The sequence below is a fragment of the Phaethon aethereus genome, assembly GCF_964289735.1.
Source record: "Phaethon aethereus genome assembly, chromosome: 8".
Lineage (NCBI taxonomy): Eukaryota > Metazoa > Chordata > Aves > Phaethontiformes > Phaethontidae > Phaethon > Phaethon aethereus.
The window spans coordinates 12303478-12322149 of record NC_138584.1 but is presented as its reverse complement, the minus strand read 5'-3'; the positions used below and the strand labels follow the sequence as shown (position 1 = coordinate 12322149).

Sequence of the window (18672 nt, the reverse complement as noted above, 5' to 3'; positions counted from 1 at the left end):
GCTGATAGAAGAGGAAAACACCAATATTGAGCTTCTGAAATAACAAAACTTGGGCCAGTGCCAGCAGATCTGCCTTAAGGTACCATTAATGCTGGAACGATCAAGTGGTCAAAATAACATCAGCAAGGTTGCCAAGTCAAAGATAGCCTTGGAAGCACAAAATTACCAACTAGGAATAAGAAGGCTTTCCCCCCCTCAAAAGCGTGTAGAGATATTTCAGAGGAAGTAAAACACCATTTGCCTAATAAAGTAAATTGAAAAGCATTTCCAAAAAGTAACTAAATAACTAAAAAGAAAGAGTGTTCTGCTAGGAATTAAGTGCCTTTGACAAATGCACCAATGCATTTGGTGACGATGAAAATATTAAAATGTTTTCCTATGGTGCATTTTCAGTTCATAATATTGGAAAGGGGAGTGATCTAATAATCTGAGAGCTTCTCTGAGTGCCAAGGATGCCTTTACCAAAAGGCTTTGGAAGAAACAGTACAATATAATGAGGGATTACAGAGTTCATCATGCAAATGCATTTCTCTCTAATTCTGCATCTTTATGTGAATTTGGGATAGGATCCCATACCTCATGGAGGTGTCGTCATGAAGATTAATTAGCTAGGTCTCTGTTCCACAAGGCAAAGTGCCAGATCTTGAGAGGCTTAAATATCTGTTCAAAATCTGAATTTTAAGGGCCTGACTGAACCGAGTTTGTTGCCATAATCTGCAATGTACTTTCAAGCTTAAAAGTGCACGAAGTTGTTAAGCATTATTATTTATTTTTGGCCAGTCAGATCCTCCCTGGTTTAATCTTTTTAAGTCTCCCCAGAAGTTATTGATTTAAACATGCTTTTCTTTTCTTTTTCTGGTTTTGGAGAATGTGTATTGTTCAGCCTGCAGCTCAGAGTTCAAAGTGCTTGTCTGGCCATCCAGATGCCTCTCACTTGGGAGCTCTGTGAGAGCATCAAGTCTTCCACTGAGATTTTAGCACTTTTTCTTTCTTAACTTAAATCACTTTAACTTAAAATGCTGTCACTGCAGTGATGAAAGGCTATTGATGGTAAAATGTTCTTGTCTACAGCCATCCCTGTCTTCATCACAACAATAATTCTGCAGACATTGACCAAGATGCTCTCAAACCAGCTAATGGATGTAGTGAGTTTGCTAGCATCAATTATCATGCGACAGATTCTGTGCCTTGCCAATCCTCCACATCGACTGTTTGCCCTCAGTAGGACGACACCTAATGAGTAGTATCTCCCAATTAATGGTTTCATAATCTGGCTCCGTCATGGTAAACAAGTAATTCCTGGTTAGAAACCACATGTAAAATGTAAACATTAAGGCAATTGCTGCTATGAGCTATAATGTCTAATTAGTCATCTACAATGTACAGCATGGTACCAAGCGAACTACCTGTAATGATCTCTTGGAAAGGAAAGCAGAAATACTCTACTGTTTCCAAAAGTGTGATTTGAATGCAGTAAACCTCACTGCAAATGTGAGTCAGGCTGTATTTATTTCTTGTCTTGTGCATCTGAGCTAACTACCTTGAGGCACTGGTATAAAAATCAGTTGCTGTGACTTGCTTCTTGAAAATTTATTTTGCTCCTTCCTAAAATCTTGGCCTGCTTGACCTCAGCAGCCTTCACCAGTTTGAAAATGCAAGTTATAATCCTCTGTAGGGATTTAGCCAGGTGTCTATTACAGCACGTAATCTGTGATACAGCTTCCAATATTCACGCTGCAGAAAGGTTAAGCCCCTCTGTCTTTGTTCCTGAGTAAAAAAGTCCATGAGGTGTTAGTGTGGACAGGAAGCAGATTGAAAGAAGCAGCATCTTCAATCAAGCCCTAAGCCTGCGTGGATGCCACTGAGCAGCCCTGATGAGAGATGGGCAGCCTTCGCCTGAGCTGCAGTGCTCGGACTTTAACCCTCAAACGGCAGCTGCAGCACCACTGCTGGCTCCTCTGCTGACGTTCAAAGGTCATACTGCTAGACCCCTGTTTTTAACCAAAATCCTCACTCTAGGGTCACTGTCCCATCCGTCACTGAGTTGTTTCTGAAGATGCACTTGGTAAGACACGCTCCTGCCCAGCGGGAGCAAGGCCAGCCCCAGCACCCCATCCCAGGCAGGGACACTTACAGAGCACCTCAGACACCACTATAAAAGTTCAAGCTGGCTGGCACAGACATCACTGTGTGCTAAAACAAACTAAATCCAGCTAATTGAGGGGAAACCCTACTGGGACCAGTCAGTCCTAGTCAGCCCCTTCTCAGGTAACTCTGCTTTTTCCAGCCAGGGCTAAGCATGATGAAACCATGTGGTACAGCCACCTACCCTTGCCGTGCCTGCAAAACAGATACCTCTTCCTAAAGCCAAAATTTTTGGACTATGTCAGTAGTTTTGGTAGTATTTTGAACTCCATGAGCAGCCTAAAAGAAAATAAATAGCAACCTAATTTGCCTGCCAGCAAGGAGCTATTTAATATCAAACTTCAATTACTGTACAGGAAAATAGTGTGTTTCTTTTAGATAGTCATGGTGTTGGGAAAGCCTCAGCTACCTTTTATGCTAATTGGCAGTAAAGTGCTTAGAAGTATTTATTAGTATTTAATTATTTAGAAATCTCCTAATGCCTTAAATATATTTTTGAAAAGTTGTAAATATTTTCCACCTTGTCCATCTGAAGAGCTTCTGCTTGGAAGGCTTAAATGAAGGTCTATTTATGGCTGCCTGCTGGTCACAAAATTACTTACAGCTGCTAATGCTCCAGTCCTCTAGATGTCCCCAACACAGAACGGGCTTAGTTTTCACAAGTTGGGGAAAGTTTCTCTTTGTTGTGTTCATTTTACTGAGATAGAGGTCTTAAAGAGGATTATCACAGAGATCGAGACATTAAAATATGTAACTAATCCCAGTTAAATTAATTGTTTTCATACTAACATGTACTAAGGGACGTTCATGTAGGGTAAGACCCCTTTACACTGTTTTGGTAATGTAAGTATGACTTTACATGCAAATTACATTTAAGATTAATTAGAAGCAGTTTAAAGCCGAGTTGCTGGTAGAGAAAATGGGAATCTGACTCCAGGCCTCTGAAGCAATAATCACGTTAAATATTTCAGAATTACAGCAGTGACTGCCATGTCAGTAGGCAGAGGGGAGCTTACCTAAACTCATCATTTCTCTCCTCCTCTCTGTGTTACAATTCAGGACATTTATTTTACCAGCTTATATAAGCTCAGATTTTTTTCTCTTAATTTCCTCTCTAGAATACTGAACTCCACTCAGGTTATTTTGGTGTCATCAAATCATTTGCCTCTTAAAAGAGAATTGCATGCTATAAAATTAAAAGAATAATTCAGTTTATTGGGGACGATATGCCTGAAGCTTTCTATTAGGATTCTCATTTGCAGCGATGTCCTTACCCCAGGGTTCAGTGGCGGGTTGTGCCGCTGGTAAGAGTTTCAGATGAAGGACAGCACTGTGATTCTGACCCATTTCTCACTATACTCTGCCATTAATTGAAAGAGCCTCACCTTTCCCAAAAAGCTTTGTGCCCACAGAGATGTAGACTAGCATTCAGTAGCAAGCTAGGGCTGATTTTTAGCGTTCACTGCACCATTCTTTTAGGTACCTTATTGCTACCAGCTCTCATGATCTTACTGCATTCACGCTAGCTTGTGTTTTTTTAGAGCCTCGTCTCCCGGCATTCTCTGATTATGTTGGCACCTTGGCTTTTGCTAAAAGAGAGTAAGTGAAAGAAAAAGGGAGCAAAAAAAAATCAACTCTCATATACAGAAAGAAACAATACATCCCACACAATCTGGGTTACCTGCTGGAAGTGATAAAGCCTCCTCCAGCATCCAGGGACTAGCGGATCAGTGCAGCTTTAGTTTTTAACATGAAGAATCACAACAGACTCAGTGGTTGCTTGTGGAGCAGGAAACCAAAGCCGTCCCTCAACAGTGCTTAATGCACCTGTCTGGCTACCCAGGAGCATTTATTTGCTGTGTTTCGATACCCATGACCTCCCAGTGAAGCTGCTTTTACTAAAGCGATGACAGAAGCATATACTATAGGTGCGCAGGCAGCTTCAGGGTCACAGGTACAGAAGTGACCAGATTTTTCAAGTAAACCTCAGAAAGGTGTGATTTACACATCTCTGAGCATTTTCTGCAAAACTGCTATTTACATATAGTGAAAATGGGCTGGAATCTTACAGATTTCACAATATGTGTGTTTTCTGTAAGGAAAAGTCCTAAGTAAGTTAGCAAATCCTGGTGTTTGTGTCTGATATATTAAATGGAGCTTAAATAATAAAAAAATCGGTGCCTTCTCTATTCTGCTTGAAACTTGCTTTTGATTTTCACTGTTTTATTCAAAAGGAAGGCATAGAAATAGCAATCGTGAGCTTGAAATCAGAGCTGTAACAGGGACTTATTATAGACATGTTGTACAGAGAATTTTCAGTTACAGCTGCATGCTTTGAAGCTGTCAGTGTAACAAGCAGTGTGCTGCTTTTCAAATAACCCTTTTTGTTGTCTTGTAGTTTTTTCCCTAACTTGAAGTCCCAGTGAATCGTTGTCAGTTTTAGCATTCAGCTGTATTAATGGGAAAAAGAAAGAGAGAAAATAGTACTTCCCTGCCCAGGTAAAAGGAAGTTGCCAGTAGGGAGGTCAAAGTGAGAGCGAAGTCCTTTTGCTTGTGTTTTGTGGGAGTATGTCAAGGAGCAGAGCAGTGGCCAAGGTGGAACCTCATGTTCACATTTCCCGCACTGGACAGCACTGAATCGCTTCAGTTGCCTCGAGGCTTTGAGATTGAGAGAAGCATAACTGTAATTGTAAGAGAAGAAAAGGATGATTATCACACCAGGGCTTGTTCTGTTTTCAGGGTAGGTGAGGGGAACTCTGATTAATGACAATAACAGCTACACTTATGCCCCTATCAAGCACTGCTAGGTATAGGCTTGTGCATCTTCTTCCCCAGCAGTGCTGACCATCAGTGGAAAGAGGCATGGTTTCTTCCATGATCCGTATGTAAGGCGGAGGGAAGGATACAGAGCAGTGGTTGCTCTCTGGAGCAAACGCAGAATGAACAAGTAGCAAAATATTAATGTACTGTTGAAAGCTGAAATTAGATAGACGTGATTCGGTGCAGCCTACGGGTTCTGATATCTTGGCAACTGCTGCAAGATATCCCCAATCTGCAGACAAAATAGCCTTTGTGAAGAAGCAGAAGATTGTAGTGTGCAAGTTAATGCATCAAAAGGCCAGGAAGAGAATAATTCACTTTCACCTTGCTACAGAGGACAAGCAGCAGTAAAAGATGTGCACTATTGGCAAGCTTTTTTTGTTGCTGTTTTTAACTCAACCCCCAGTTCAGAGCTCCAGCCACCTCGGCAGCATTCCAGCTGGAGCTGCTGACATCTCCCACCTAATCAAGTGCTGGATTATCTTGTCCTGATAAATTGGAGCTGGTGCCTCATGAAAAGTCTTTCCTGAAGTACTTACTTCACTACCTTGTAATACGATGGCAGATGTCTGAATCAAGCCCCAGGGCTGGCAGAGCACTGCTTTTCTAATGGCTTTTGGTGGCAAGTGTAAATGTTTTAAGGCAAGCTGGTGCTAAGCTGGGAGCACAGTTAAGCATGATAAATTTCACACCAGGTGAAAGCAAACTCGAAGGTGTACTGAGTACTGCTTCTTACTGAGTACATATGGGCTGCACTGCTGACCTCAACACACTTGCCCTAAAAATTATTTCTTTTGTGAATGGAGCTCTTGAGGGACGTACTTGTTTTAAAAGTAAATTCTCTTTGGCTGCTGCATCTTTCTAGGACGAGTAAGAGTTACTGAGCTATTAGAGACTTGCTTGCTGTTCTTGGTCTTTTGTGACTCAATTGCTGTTCTGAGTCATTCAGGGTAAATAAACTCTTTTCTTTCTCTAAAACATACTAAGAAGAATGTTTATTTTACAGAAGCAAGGGTGTTGTATATGTGTGTGTTTGTACATTTACTTCAACAAGTAAAATAGCCAGATTACATTTCATTAAGATAAAGGTATTCCAGCAGTTCTCGTATGCCAGACAAGAAACGTCTTTATGTGTCACAGCCACATATACCATGCCTCTTGTAACACCGCTTTGCTCTTTTCCAGGGGAATCCCTACATGTGCAATAATGAATGTGATGCAAGTACCCAAGAACTGGCGCATCCTCCGGAACTGATGTTTGATCTTGAAGGAAGACATCCCTCCACATTTTGGCAATCCACGACTTGGAAGGATTATCCAAAGCCTCTTCATGTTAACATTACGCTCTCCTGGAACAAAACCATTGAGCTGACAGATAACATAGTTATTACTTTTGAATCTGGCCGTCCAGACCAAATGATCCTGGAAAAATCGCTTGACTATGGACGAACATGGCAGCCCTACCAATACTATGCCACGGACTGCTTAGATGCTTTCCACATGGATCCAAAATCAGTGAGGGATTTATCGCAGCACACAGTCCTAGAAATCATTTGCACAGAGGAATACTCTACTGGATACATGACAAATAGTAAAATAATCCACTTTGAAATCAAAGACAGATTTGCTTTTTTTGCTGGACCTCGGCTTCACAACATGGCTTCTCTTTATGGCCAGCTTGACACAACCAAGAAGTTAAGAGATTTCTTTACCATCACGGATCTGAGGATAAGACTGCTTAGGCCAGCAACCGGAGAAATATATGTAGATGAGCAGCACCTGGCACGCTACTTTTATGCAATTTCAGACATAAGGGTATACGGAAGGTAAGAGAATATATACCTTTAGAAACAGGCATGTATGTTTGATTTTAGAGTTATTCAAAACCTTTCATGTCCCCAGACATGATGACATTTTCTGCTGAGACATGTTCATTGGAAATCTGGCTCAGTAAAAGTCTGTTTCTAGTCATACTAGAAGTTTCTGACTCAGTGGTATGATGTCCCAGGCGTTTGCTGTCACTAGCCTGGGATCTGAAGCCCTAGGTCTCACAAGCAGGATAGTATTAACAGTTTCTTACATTGGCTCAGGAAGTCACCCTGGCAGAAGGACATTTTCTGCTTTTTTACAGTTGGAGCCTCACCAGATGGCAATTAACTAAAAAGAAAGATTCTGTTCTATCATTTTGCTTTTTCAGGCCTTTAATGTAAGCTGTGATTGATACAGCAGCCCTTGCATGGACCCTTTCCACTAGGTCTAGCTATGAACTGCCTGAACAAGGAAGGTAGCAGAGATTAGTCCATTCCTTGTACTTTAATTAGCTCTGAAATGCAGTGAAGCTGAAGCAAAATAGAAAAAAACAACGGTGTTTTGGAGAGATGGATTTGAATACAACAAACATGGTTTCTCAGCTGGGTTCAAGACAAATGGTCCCTCTGGGGCAAGCAGTGACTGGTATCAGGTGCCATAGTCCCAAAAATAATAACTGTGCAATGACATTCCTATCGGGAAATTTTCTTCCCAACTCAAACTAGCAATTGACTGATGACCTCAAGCAAGGAGGGTGATATCCTTTACATGTGTCTTGGATGCCAATTTGTTCAGAAGAAATAAATCGGACCTTCTCCATTAGCAATTCACTCACCTCTCTAATGTACCTTTTCCTTCTCCTCTGCTTCTTCTATAGAGAGTTCAAACCTTCCTTTTTAAAAAGGTGCTTTTTTTTTTTTTGAAGAGACGCTAAGTATGAAAACGAACAGAAAAGCTAAAGTATCTTGGAAGGCCAGGGCATTTTTTGTAGACACAGGACTGAGTGAAAAAAAACAGACAGTGATTATAGGAAACACCGGTGACTATATTACTCCTGTAGTGAGTTTGCCATTTTCTACCTGTATTATACAAGCCTTTCATGTTCATAAGCATTTCCATATTGCAAAAATCGATACATAAAATCAAAATAGAGTCAAATTACAGTGATGTATTCTATTGAAAAATATTCCTCTAACTTTATGTAAAGGAAGAATTGATGCCACATATAGATTTGAATGCGTAAGTGCCTTTGCAGTGCAAGTATATTTTTATATGATATCAAAATACATTTTTTAGGACCGTAGATTTAGCATGTAGTTACAGTCTTCTGTGTCCACACTAGATAGATACACATACATATAGAATCACTAATTGAACATGTGAAAGTTAAGATAAATACTGGTGTTTTAAGAATTATTGTAACTCTTATTAGTTACACTGTAAATTAATTTTCAGAAGTCTCTTGAGAGGGATAAGTGGATCGTAGACAGCATAAGATACTGTTTGAAATAGTTTACTAACGTTAGTCTCAGTATATAAAAAAGAACATATATGTTCTATGTAATGTGTATCGTTTCTCCATTGGGCCCCACATGGGTTACCTCTACAGAGGGACCATATCAAAGCTCAGGATTTGAAGGTCCTTATGCTTTAAGGAAAAGCTGCTCCCCATCTGAAAACCCATTTGGAGCTTAGTCTGACTTCAATTAGACTATCAGTACTTTATCAAAGCAAGCATCTGAAGGATTAAAAAAGAGTGCATTGCATGCAAATTAGAAACAGAAACCTTCCGAGCACATGTGGAGCACAGCAATCTTGTGAAAAATTATCTATAAAAATGAAGTGTGACTGTACAGAGAACTTATCTGATGCTGATGCTTGTTGTCTACATGCTGCAGTAATTGGGCATATGCTTTAAAAGAAGTATCTGATGTGTAATAGTAGCTCACTAGATTAGATTCACATGAATTCTTATCACTCTTCTGCTAATAAGAAGAACAGCTCTTTAGGGATTTGGTGGCCTTTCCTTCAATACGGAGTGAGCCCTCCTCGTTAGACAATTTATGGGCTTGCTTACTGCTAAGTAGCTGTGGGGTTGCAGTACACAGTCCCTGCTTATTTAGTCGCACCAAAGCTAACTTGCAGCAGGCGCACTGTCACCTGGTTTTAGGTGGTTCTGGTCTCCCCCCGCCAAGAGTCTTCAAATCAGCACCGTGGTCATGTGCCCTGAGCATGGGAACGCCATGGAGGGGCGCAAGGGCTACCAGGGGTTTTGTGCTGCTATTTCTGACTCAGGATGTTAACTGGAAATTAAATGTGGGTTTGGGGTTGTTTTTTTGCTACAATGTTTCATATTCTGGTCTTTGAGACCTAGCTATTTGTATACATTTAGTAAAGCTAGACTAGATTGTTCCATGAGGATGGGACACAAAGGGACACCTTACCAAGGAGCTTGATATGTGGTGGATGTGATGCTAGCAGGCGCATTTTAGAGCTAGTCCTTTTACTGAAAAAAGTAACCTGTAGGTTAAAGATAGTTAAAATCACCAAAGCTCATAATAGCATATTTGTAAAGGCAGCATAAAACGTAATTTGTTTCACAGTGTATTTTAAGGATCGATGACAGTGAAAAGCATCTATCTTAAAGCTGCCATATTTAATATACAAGATGCTGGAGCGGTTAATACTTCACAACAAATTATAGGTAGGCGATTTGCCCACTTACTATAGGTGGTGTTTTGTTATTGCTTTGCATTTTGGTGTGAAATAAGCCTGATGTATGTTGCATGCATTACAGATGAAAGCCTGTGCACTCTCGATGAATGCCTCACCTCCTCTATTACCACCTGTTTATTCATCTTCAATTTACCACTCCTATTGTGTATTTATTAAGATGATGAAAAAAGGAAACATGGCTGTTAGCAATTTCAGCAACCCCATTGTGCTCCCATTATTCAAGAAACCTAATAATCCACATGAACTAATTCTAACTTACTGACGGTCTGCTTCACTAAATCAGGGTGATTTTTTCTAGTGAATAATGGACGATGTAGTGTGCCAGTACCTTAATTAAAGAGAGCCTTTCTTAGTCTTGATCTCATTTTAATTTATGGGGTAATACTACAATAATATCACTAATGGAACGTACATTAAAGGGCATCAAGTAGCATTAACTGTATTAAATTATGGCACTTGTGTTAATTAACTGCTGAAGCAAGATGGTCCTAATGGCTAGAAAGGTCGAGTAATGCATAAATAAAGTCTTCTGGGATGGGAAACTAAGAAAGAGCAGACATTTTTGCCCTCGTCTGGCCTTGCTGCAGAGAATCAGAGGGTGTCCTGTGTGGTGGCCTCGGGAGGGTTTCTCCCAACTTTGCTGCCTGCAGAAATGGCCTGGGCTGCCTGCAAGCTCTGCCTGTCTTCGATTCCATGTGAAGGACAGGCCTGGCAGTAAGCTGTGAGGCACAGCTCCCTTTTAACCTTTTTTTTTTGTAGGAGAAGTTCACTAAAATGCTGATAATAATTCTTTAGAAGTCAAGCAGAAGGTTCCTAGCAGATTTTAGATCAGGATGCTAAAGGTTTAACCACGTTCATTCCAAAGGATTTTTGCTTTAACTGTTATATTGTCAATGATGTGTGCATTTATACACAGTAAATTAACTGTAATTTGGGATGCTAGTAAAAAAACATTGCCCCAGTGGGTGACAGAATGACTAGCTGGCTAAAGTAAAGGATCTTACTGCTTTTGGGTGATTAGGTTTTGATCTAAGAGCCACCAGTTTCCTCCTGGCACCAGAATATCCAGCCTCTGTACAATGTTATTAAGCCCTTTGGAATTTATTTTTATACTCTTCTCGCCTTGAAGCTTCTGTACTTAAGCCCCAGGGTTTTCTGACCCTGTCTCAGCTACAATTGCAGTTCCAACAGCAATAGAAACCTCTAACTCACAGTACGCAAGTGAAAAGTATCCTCAGTTTTAACAGTTTCTTGCTCTCACATTCTCTCTCCTAAATTTAAATCCATCTCAGAATCTGAATAAATTCTCTGAAGGAAAGCCTATTTGCTACTTAGGGGGCTGGGGCTTTTTTGTCTGTTCGGTCAGCCCGCTGTTCCTGCCAGCTGGGACCCTGAAGCACTCGCATTGCGGCGGTGGGTTTGGGGTAGGTGGGTGCCCTTCCTCTCCAAAAGAGCGGATCTGCCCCCCGGAGTCTGGATTTTGCACTGCAGCCTTCAGCGGGCGGGCACACCGGGAAGGCCGGGCTGTACCAGGTTTCAGCCTCCGGTTTATTCTGCAGATCCATTCTATGGATGGATTAATTGGATTAAATCTCTATGTTACTTCACAACGCTGTAATAATATCTCTCTGTAATTTACCCAAAAGCAGAACTTTGCCCTAGGGAAGTGGTAATATATAGTAGTGCTTTAGTTTTATTTATAATAGAAGATGTTTTCATTAATGTTCAGCTCAGAACCAGACCATCAATATGGAGATATGTAGGCTTCAAGCTTTTAAGGAGACAGCTGAATACCATTCTTGTATCTAGTATTTATTTACCATACTTAAATACTCCCCGTTTTATGAGAACACTTGCATAAGCAGCCTGTTCTCCTTTGAGATTTTTACTAGTATTTGGAGGGAATCTAGCAATTTCTCCAATTAAATTATGAACTCATTAGAGAATAGGAAAGAAAAAGAAACTTATGTATTTAAGAGCATATCAATCTATCTTTAACTCCCAAGTGCAATTAGCTTTTTTAATATATCAACTGTAATATGTCACTAAGGAAAACGGTCCTTCATTTTCTGTAAACAAACCTAGGATCATCAGGTATTGAAATAATTAAATGGTCACTATGTTTATTCACACATGAGTAGTCTGCAATGGTTTACTCAGTACAGGTGTCCTGGGTGGGTTTTACCACCCAGTGCCTCATCCTGCACATGGGTCACAACAACCCCATGCAACTCTTGGAGAAGAGTGGCTGGAGAGCTGCCCGGCAGAAAAGGACCTGGGGGTGCTGGTCGATGGCTGGCTGAATATGAGCCAGCAGTGAGCCCAGGTGGCCAAGGCGGTCAATAGCTTCCTGGCCTGTATCAGAAATAGTGTGGCCAGCAGGAGAAGGGAAGTGATCGTCCCCCTGTACTCGGCACTGCTGACGCCGCACCTCGAATACTGTGTTCAGTTTTGGGCCCTTCACTACAAGAAAGATGCTGAGCTGCTGGAGTGTGTCCAGAGAAGGGCAGTGAAGCTGGTGAAGGGTCTAGAGCACAAGTCTTACAAGGAGTGGCTGAGGGAACTGGGGTTGTTTAGCCTGGAGAAAAGGAGGCTGCAGGGAGACCTTATTGCTCTCCACAACTCCCTGAAAAGAGGCTGTAGTGAGTGAAGACTGAGTAACAAGCAATAGGACAAGGGGAAGCAGCCTCAAGTTGTGCCAGAGGAGGTTTAGATTGGATATTAGGAAATACTTCTTCACTGAAAGGGTTGTCAAGCACTGGAACAGGCTTATCCAGGGAAGTGGTGGAGTCACCATCCCTGGAGGTTACTTAAAAGACGTGTAGATGTGGCGCGTGGGGACATGGTTTAGTGATGGACTTGGCAATGCTCGGTTAACAGTTAGACTTGATGATCTTAAGAGTCTTTTCCAACCTAAATGGAATTTAGGTTGGATTCTATACTCGTGACCATGTTCAAATGATACTGGTTTCCACCCTCCATCCTTGCGACACAAGTCCTGTCCATCGGCTCAGAGTGGTCTCAGTCTTGTAGTGACTGGAAGGGAAGCACAGCTGTACAGTCTGGACAGCTGACGATCTCTAATTGTGCTATACACTTTTGAAACTAGTGGGTTTAAACCACCAGGTTTCAGTCACCACCTTTGCTTATTAGCATTTGATCATCTTTTCTTGCCCATTTTGCAAGATGTCAAGTATTCCATACTGATCTCCCTCAGCCGTCTTTCAAGGAAGCTCAGTATTGTGCATGTGCAGGCTCAGGGTGTTTGAGGAGAGGCACCAAGCCTTTTTGTAGTATAATTCATTTTTCCATTGAACATTAAAGGAGTAGAGATGAAACCCCTGATGAAAGAAATGAGATTTTTTTTTTCTTTCTGTATTACTTTGTATGCTGAAAAGCTATCCAAAGAGCCTTTCTGAATAAATTCAGTGATTCCAATATCTTGCAGAAACTTTCTTTAAGCTTTTCATTTCAAAAGAGTTCAATTTAATGCAAACACTGAAATAAGCTTAAGGATCTTCTGGACCACATATACAAATGATTCCTGGCACAGGGGTGTCCTTCAGGTTGAAGTTAAAGCTGGAGTGGTACAACATACTATCATGTTAAAAGTTTAAAAATTTCCAACTATTTCAGAAGTAACAGGAACTAACAATTTGTAGGGATTTGTTTTGTTTTTTAATTTAACGTTCTGATCCCTTCCACGGGTACCAGTGTGGTGAGATTGCCTGTCATTAGTTTTGTCCACCTCGGTACCTAATTACATGTGCTAAGAGCCGATTTTTCCTGGATACTCCTCAGCATGTGAATTGCCTCAGAAGGTAGTAGTTGAACTCAGAATATCCATGTGCTTTCTCTTGACACAGGTGGTATTTCTTTCTCTGTTAATCTTTTTTGTTAGTTGTAATAAATGAGCCATCGTTCAGCTGTGATCTAGAGAAATACTTGAAAGTAAGAGAGTTAACTTTGCCACCTTTCCTCTTATTTCCCTCTAGTACAGTGCTATAGTAAATGCTGTGTATCACTCCCTATATGTTATGAGAAGTTAAGTATTGAATCAAGAGACCAGACCTGATACTAGTTTTAGATACCAACCTGTAAATCATGGCATTAGATGGCATTTCAGTGAAGTTACCTGTATTAAACTGATGAGTTTCAAATGCGTTCACATAGGAGGAATGCGTTCACATAGGAAGGAAAACAAGTGATGGGGAGGAAGGGAGGGTAGAAGGAAGGATAAAAAGAAAGGAGGGAGGACAGAAGTAAGGAGGCTGTCCCAGCTTCTGTTTAAAAGAAATTAGGAAAAAAAACACACCTCCAGGTCTTTTCAACCTCTCTCATCTTCCTATAATAAGGCCAAGGTAAAGCAGGACAGTTCTGCTAAGTCAAGCAATACAGTCACATGGAGACACCTGTTCAGAAAACTGGAAAGTGGATTAGTAAAGGTCAAGGTCAAATGGTCTCATTATGTGGGGGCTGTGAGAACCCTTTCTTTCCTTCACTCTTGAGTCCGTCTCTGGGTTTAGTGGGCCTCAGCAGTACTAGTGACCCATGCACAAAGGGGATCATCATGGTCCCTGCTTGACTGCAGAGGGCTGTAGTGCCAATGAATCAGCCCAAAAGATCTTCAGTAAAACACAGGTGAAACATCTTGTTAGCTGGGCTGAACAACAGGGTAAGTTTTCAACAGTCTTGTAATTCTGGTTTCATAGAATATAATATTGTTTATGGAAAAGTAAAAAAAGAGCTACAGAAAGAAATGGCACTGCTGTGAATTTAGCAGGCAGCAATATGGTCAGGGAAAATTAGACAAAGGGTTATGCTGCAGGTAGCATTCCCAAGAGAAGGTCTGGCTGCTGATGTATTCAGGAAGGCACAATGTTAGCTGCAGCCCTTTGCCGGACAACAGGCTGTGTCCTGGTTAGGTTTGTGGGACATGGTAGAAATGAAAGGATGCTGAATGGCAAGAGGCATCCTAACGACATTAGCAGGGAGCAGGATCTGGAGAACTTCTTGACATACTACCACTCCTGTATGAGACTACCTTTAATTTTTACAGTACACCGAGTCCTTGGAGCCTTAGAGTTTGTCCATGAACAGCATCTAGTTGCTTACATAGCAGTTCATCCAGACTTCTAAATAAGTAGCAATTAATAAAGAGGAATGATTGGTATGACTTTTATGCTGGAAATGCTGCCACACTCTGGAGTAACGTAGCTGTACTTAACTGATGATTATGTTGACATTTCTGGGGTGATGACCACTGTTTTAAAATCAGCCTAAAATAAAACAAAAATGTTTCAGGAAGAGGCTCATAATCCATAGTTTCATACTGTGGGTTAAGGTTGATCAGGCCTTGGGACGTACTGTGGATAATGCAATACATATGCTACATATACGTGCGCATATTCCAGTGCTGTAGGGAAGTTTTCTAGTGTTATGCTCTTTCTTTGAACCCTTGAGTCTATCCTCTGACTTTTATGTTTGTGCAAATGTCAATAGTTGTCTGCTTCTTCCTTGTAAACTCCCTGGACGACCTTGTGATTCTTTTCATTTTCACCCTTAAATCCATTTCTGTCTTCATGGGAGCTATGCAGTGTCTTTCCTCTCTGCCGTGCAGTATCCCCGCTTCCACCCTCTCTAGCTGTGTGATGGCCTGTAATATGAGCCAGTATCTGATATATTAAGATTTATAAAGTACTTTGAAATACACTTAAGAAAGACTTTTGGAGAAGCACAATGGATTGTTAGAATCTGTCCTTCCTGCACCATCACTCATAAAACAGGCATGTAACAGGAGTACTGGTACAAACGTTAATGATAGCAATGCTGTCCTGATGACAGAGAGACATGGTGGTTGATGTTTAACTCCCATCAGTATTTCTGTTACACTGCACATTAAACCTATTAACAACCAAAAAGATAAAATTTGATTACAATAAGGATATATACATTGAGATATGTGTCTTCACACTCAACTAATTAGTTGCTATCAACTGTTTTCACTTTGCTCGGTGACATGTGGTATATAAATCATTACAATATGTTAAATGCAAATGGTTGGTAATAGGGTAACCATCTGCTCACTGTTGGAAAGTTAACAGAGGAATATAGTAAGCTGTACTTCTAATAACGATGCTAAACTCACATCCTTGAAATACCAAATATCTAAAAACAGCTGTCTCCACTAATGCCAACATTACTAATACATCTCTTACCCTTTTCATTTTCAGAAGTAAACCACATATTGTAAGAGGTAATTTTGTTCTTCAGCATGAACTTGACTTCAAGGCTAAAGTCTGTAACAGCAATGTGAACACCGTATCTCAGAGCCTGATCTTTTTCTTAGATTGTGTTGAGTGCTTTTGAACAGCCAATAAATAATCAGGCTGCTCACTTTTTTGGGACATCTTTTAGTCCACAAATATAATTAAATGCTCTTCTTCCCCTAGGCACTGCTGCCAGGCCCTTTTCCAAGGATGACATTATTTTGTAAGTGATAGATGCCACATTGGGCTAGAGACCATCAAAGGGTGCCTGCCATCTAATAGCCTGCCATGCCCTGTAAGTGTTAAAGATCGCTACTGCAAAGAGGGATCAATTATTTTACCACAAACATGTATTATCAGGGGCTGCCACATACCTTCATAATGAGCATTTCTGGATACCCAAGTGACAAAGTAATGCACTGGAAAATTAGTAGCAGGACAAGAGTGAGGAACTGCCTGCCAAAGTTGAGGCTGTGCCTTCAAGCTAGAGCAGCTCCTTCTCTCCTTACCCATTCAGTCATCTGCTGGTCAGGGTCACTGTCACAGTGCTGATGTGCTGGCTTCCCCATCAGTAATATATTGCATTATTGCCTATCAGAGAGATTAATATGTTCCTGTACTGAATTCCCAAGATGTGGCGCTCAGCTTTAAAGACGACGAGGAATTAATTCAGCTCCCACTGTCTGAATGGAAAAGAAGTTTGTGATTTCATCCAAGTCAGATGCTAGTGCTGCCATGGCTTTTTTTGTTGTTTGTTTGGGGGGTTACATCTGGCATGGCGGTGTCTGGTTTAAGATCATGCTTCCAGGGAAGCACCTGCAGGGGAAGACGCTGCAGGAGAGCTCATTAGCCTGGTGGTTTCTCAGCCCCAGGATGAGTTACAGAATAAGATGCTTGCTCTACAGGGTTTCAGAAACCTGCAGCTTTGTGTAGGTGTGCTGTCCTGCAAAGCTTTCCAAGTTTAAAAAAATGTTACAGGGAGACATGTTTTTGTGCTAACACATTTTCCTTTGTTGCCTTGCAAGAAAAGAAGCGCTGGCTGAAGGCTGCACATTTGGTGACTCCATTTTGATTCACAGTGAACACGTGCCCGTTTCAAAATGGGGTGTCTGAACTTCAAAGTTATCTGGAGCATTTATAGACAGAGCTGGTATGATGAGCAGCACTTTATAATACCTCAAAGGCATGGTGCCAGAGCTGGGAATTTGATAAGGCAGAGTCCTGAATTGGATTCCAGCAACGGTCACAAGTTTTAGGAAGCTCTCATTTGAAATTGCAAGCAGGGGAAAAACAGGATTCTTTCTCTTTAATTGCATTAGTTTTATTGAACTGAAGCATTGCTTCAGTTCCCAGAACACTTTATATATATTTTAATGCACGTTACTAGAGACAGAATGGTTGCAGGACCGTTTATTGTTTCTGACTTTTATATTTGGTAAAACTGATTTTACTTATTTTCCCATTTAACTCTCTCATGCATTAAGAATCTCTAGGCTTTGGGATGGTGTTTACTGAAGTTGTCATAAACATATTAATTTTAACTTCTTTGATTTGGTGATGCTTCTGTAGTGCTTTTGTTTGACCTGTTCAGAAAAGCCAGGCCAAGCCACGTGAACATGAACAGAGTCCAGGAATCTCTGGTAACCTTTTGTGCAGGAACATGAAATTCATTCCCTCAGTAGCTGATCCTTTAGGTTTTATTTGATGTATGCTGCTAGTGTTCAATGTGACACAAATGTCCTGGTCATTGGATGCTTCCCATCTGTTGTTTTGGGGGGAGAGGGAGGGTCATTTGAGAGGTTTGGGGCTTTTTAACCTTACATACCTTGGCTGCATTTTTATAGCCTCGTCACATTTTAATTGGCTCTAGATCTTCTCATTTTGTATTTGTTGAACTGTGGGCTGCTTCTTCCTTTACTTGGAGCTAGGGGTGTTGATTTTGCCATGGAAGCACAACCAGGAATTGACTTGAAAATTATCTTTTTTTTAAATTACCATTCCTGCCCCCCATTTAGTGCACAGCAGGTCCCGACACCTTCTGCACCACTGGGGGAGTGGAGCCGGCAAGAACAGGGTGCAGTGATGGCAGTTGGGACAGGGGACAGAGTTGCAATATGAGAAGGCGTCTGTTTTGCCAGTGACCCACTTTGGGAAATCCTCTTTCCCTCCTCCCACACCATGCATACCCCCAGCTGCTCATTTCTCACTGTCTTCGCTTCTCTAACGGTGATCATCAATCCTTCAGTTGTATCACATGGGGAGTTGCTGCCCATGTGGCTCTAAGAAGGAGTGGAAACCTTTGGCAGGAACACCTCAATTTACAATGAAAAAGTAAACCTATTATCCTTTGTCAATGCAGAAAATTGCTTATCATTTAACAAGCTTCGATAAAGATACCATGCTTATGGAACCATGCCTCCCTTCCTTTGAATGCCGCTGAAATAATTCTTCCAGCAGGACAGCAGAACAGCGAGGAGCCAGTTACATTTTTAATCACTTGTGTCCCATAGGAATTGCGGTCTGCCAGCGAGGGCAGCTCCATCGTCTCTGCAACACAGGAGAAGAATTAAAAGATAGGAAACTGTGGTTCCAGAATGGTGTGTTGCAGGTATTAATGAGATAAAGATCAAACAATCATGAGTGTTATTAACTGCTAATGTTCTGCTACTGAAAATGTTTAACCCAATCCACAGGCTGGACGTGAAAAAAATCGGTTTCATCCCTTTTTTCCATTTGTTTTGGGTTTTTTTGAATCGTGAATGGGAACTGAAGAAACAGTTGGATGAAGGGAATAGGTAAAAGTAAAATATCTTTTAATTTCTTCTCTACTGTGCATACCTCAAAATAAAGTTTCAGCACTGTAGAATCCTTATACGCCCAAACCAGCTTGCAT

The 18672-nt window shown here is 41.1% G+C and overlaps 1 protein-coding gene across 6 annotated transcripts in view; it reads left to right on the top strand.

The window, feature by feature from the left end:
* Positions 1–18672, top strand: part of NTNG1 (netrin G1) — a gene marked incomplete at its 5' end in the record, with an annotated part of 151602 nt that overhangs the window by 53833 nt on the left and 79097 nt on the right. For all 6 annotated transcript variants that reach the window (XM_082002784.1, XM_082002781.1, XM_082002779.1 and 3 more), the window contains one exon: positions 6151–6791. In XM_082002784.1, the coding sequence (XP_081858910.1) occupies positions 6151–6791 (641 nt within the window). The remainder of the gene's footprint in view (positions 1–6150; positions 6792–18672) is intronic.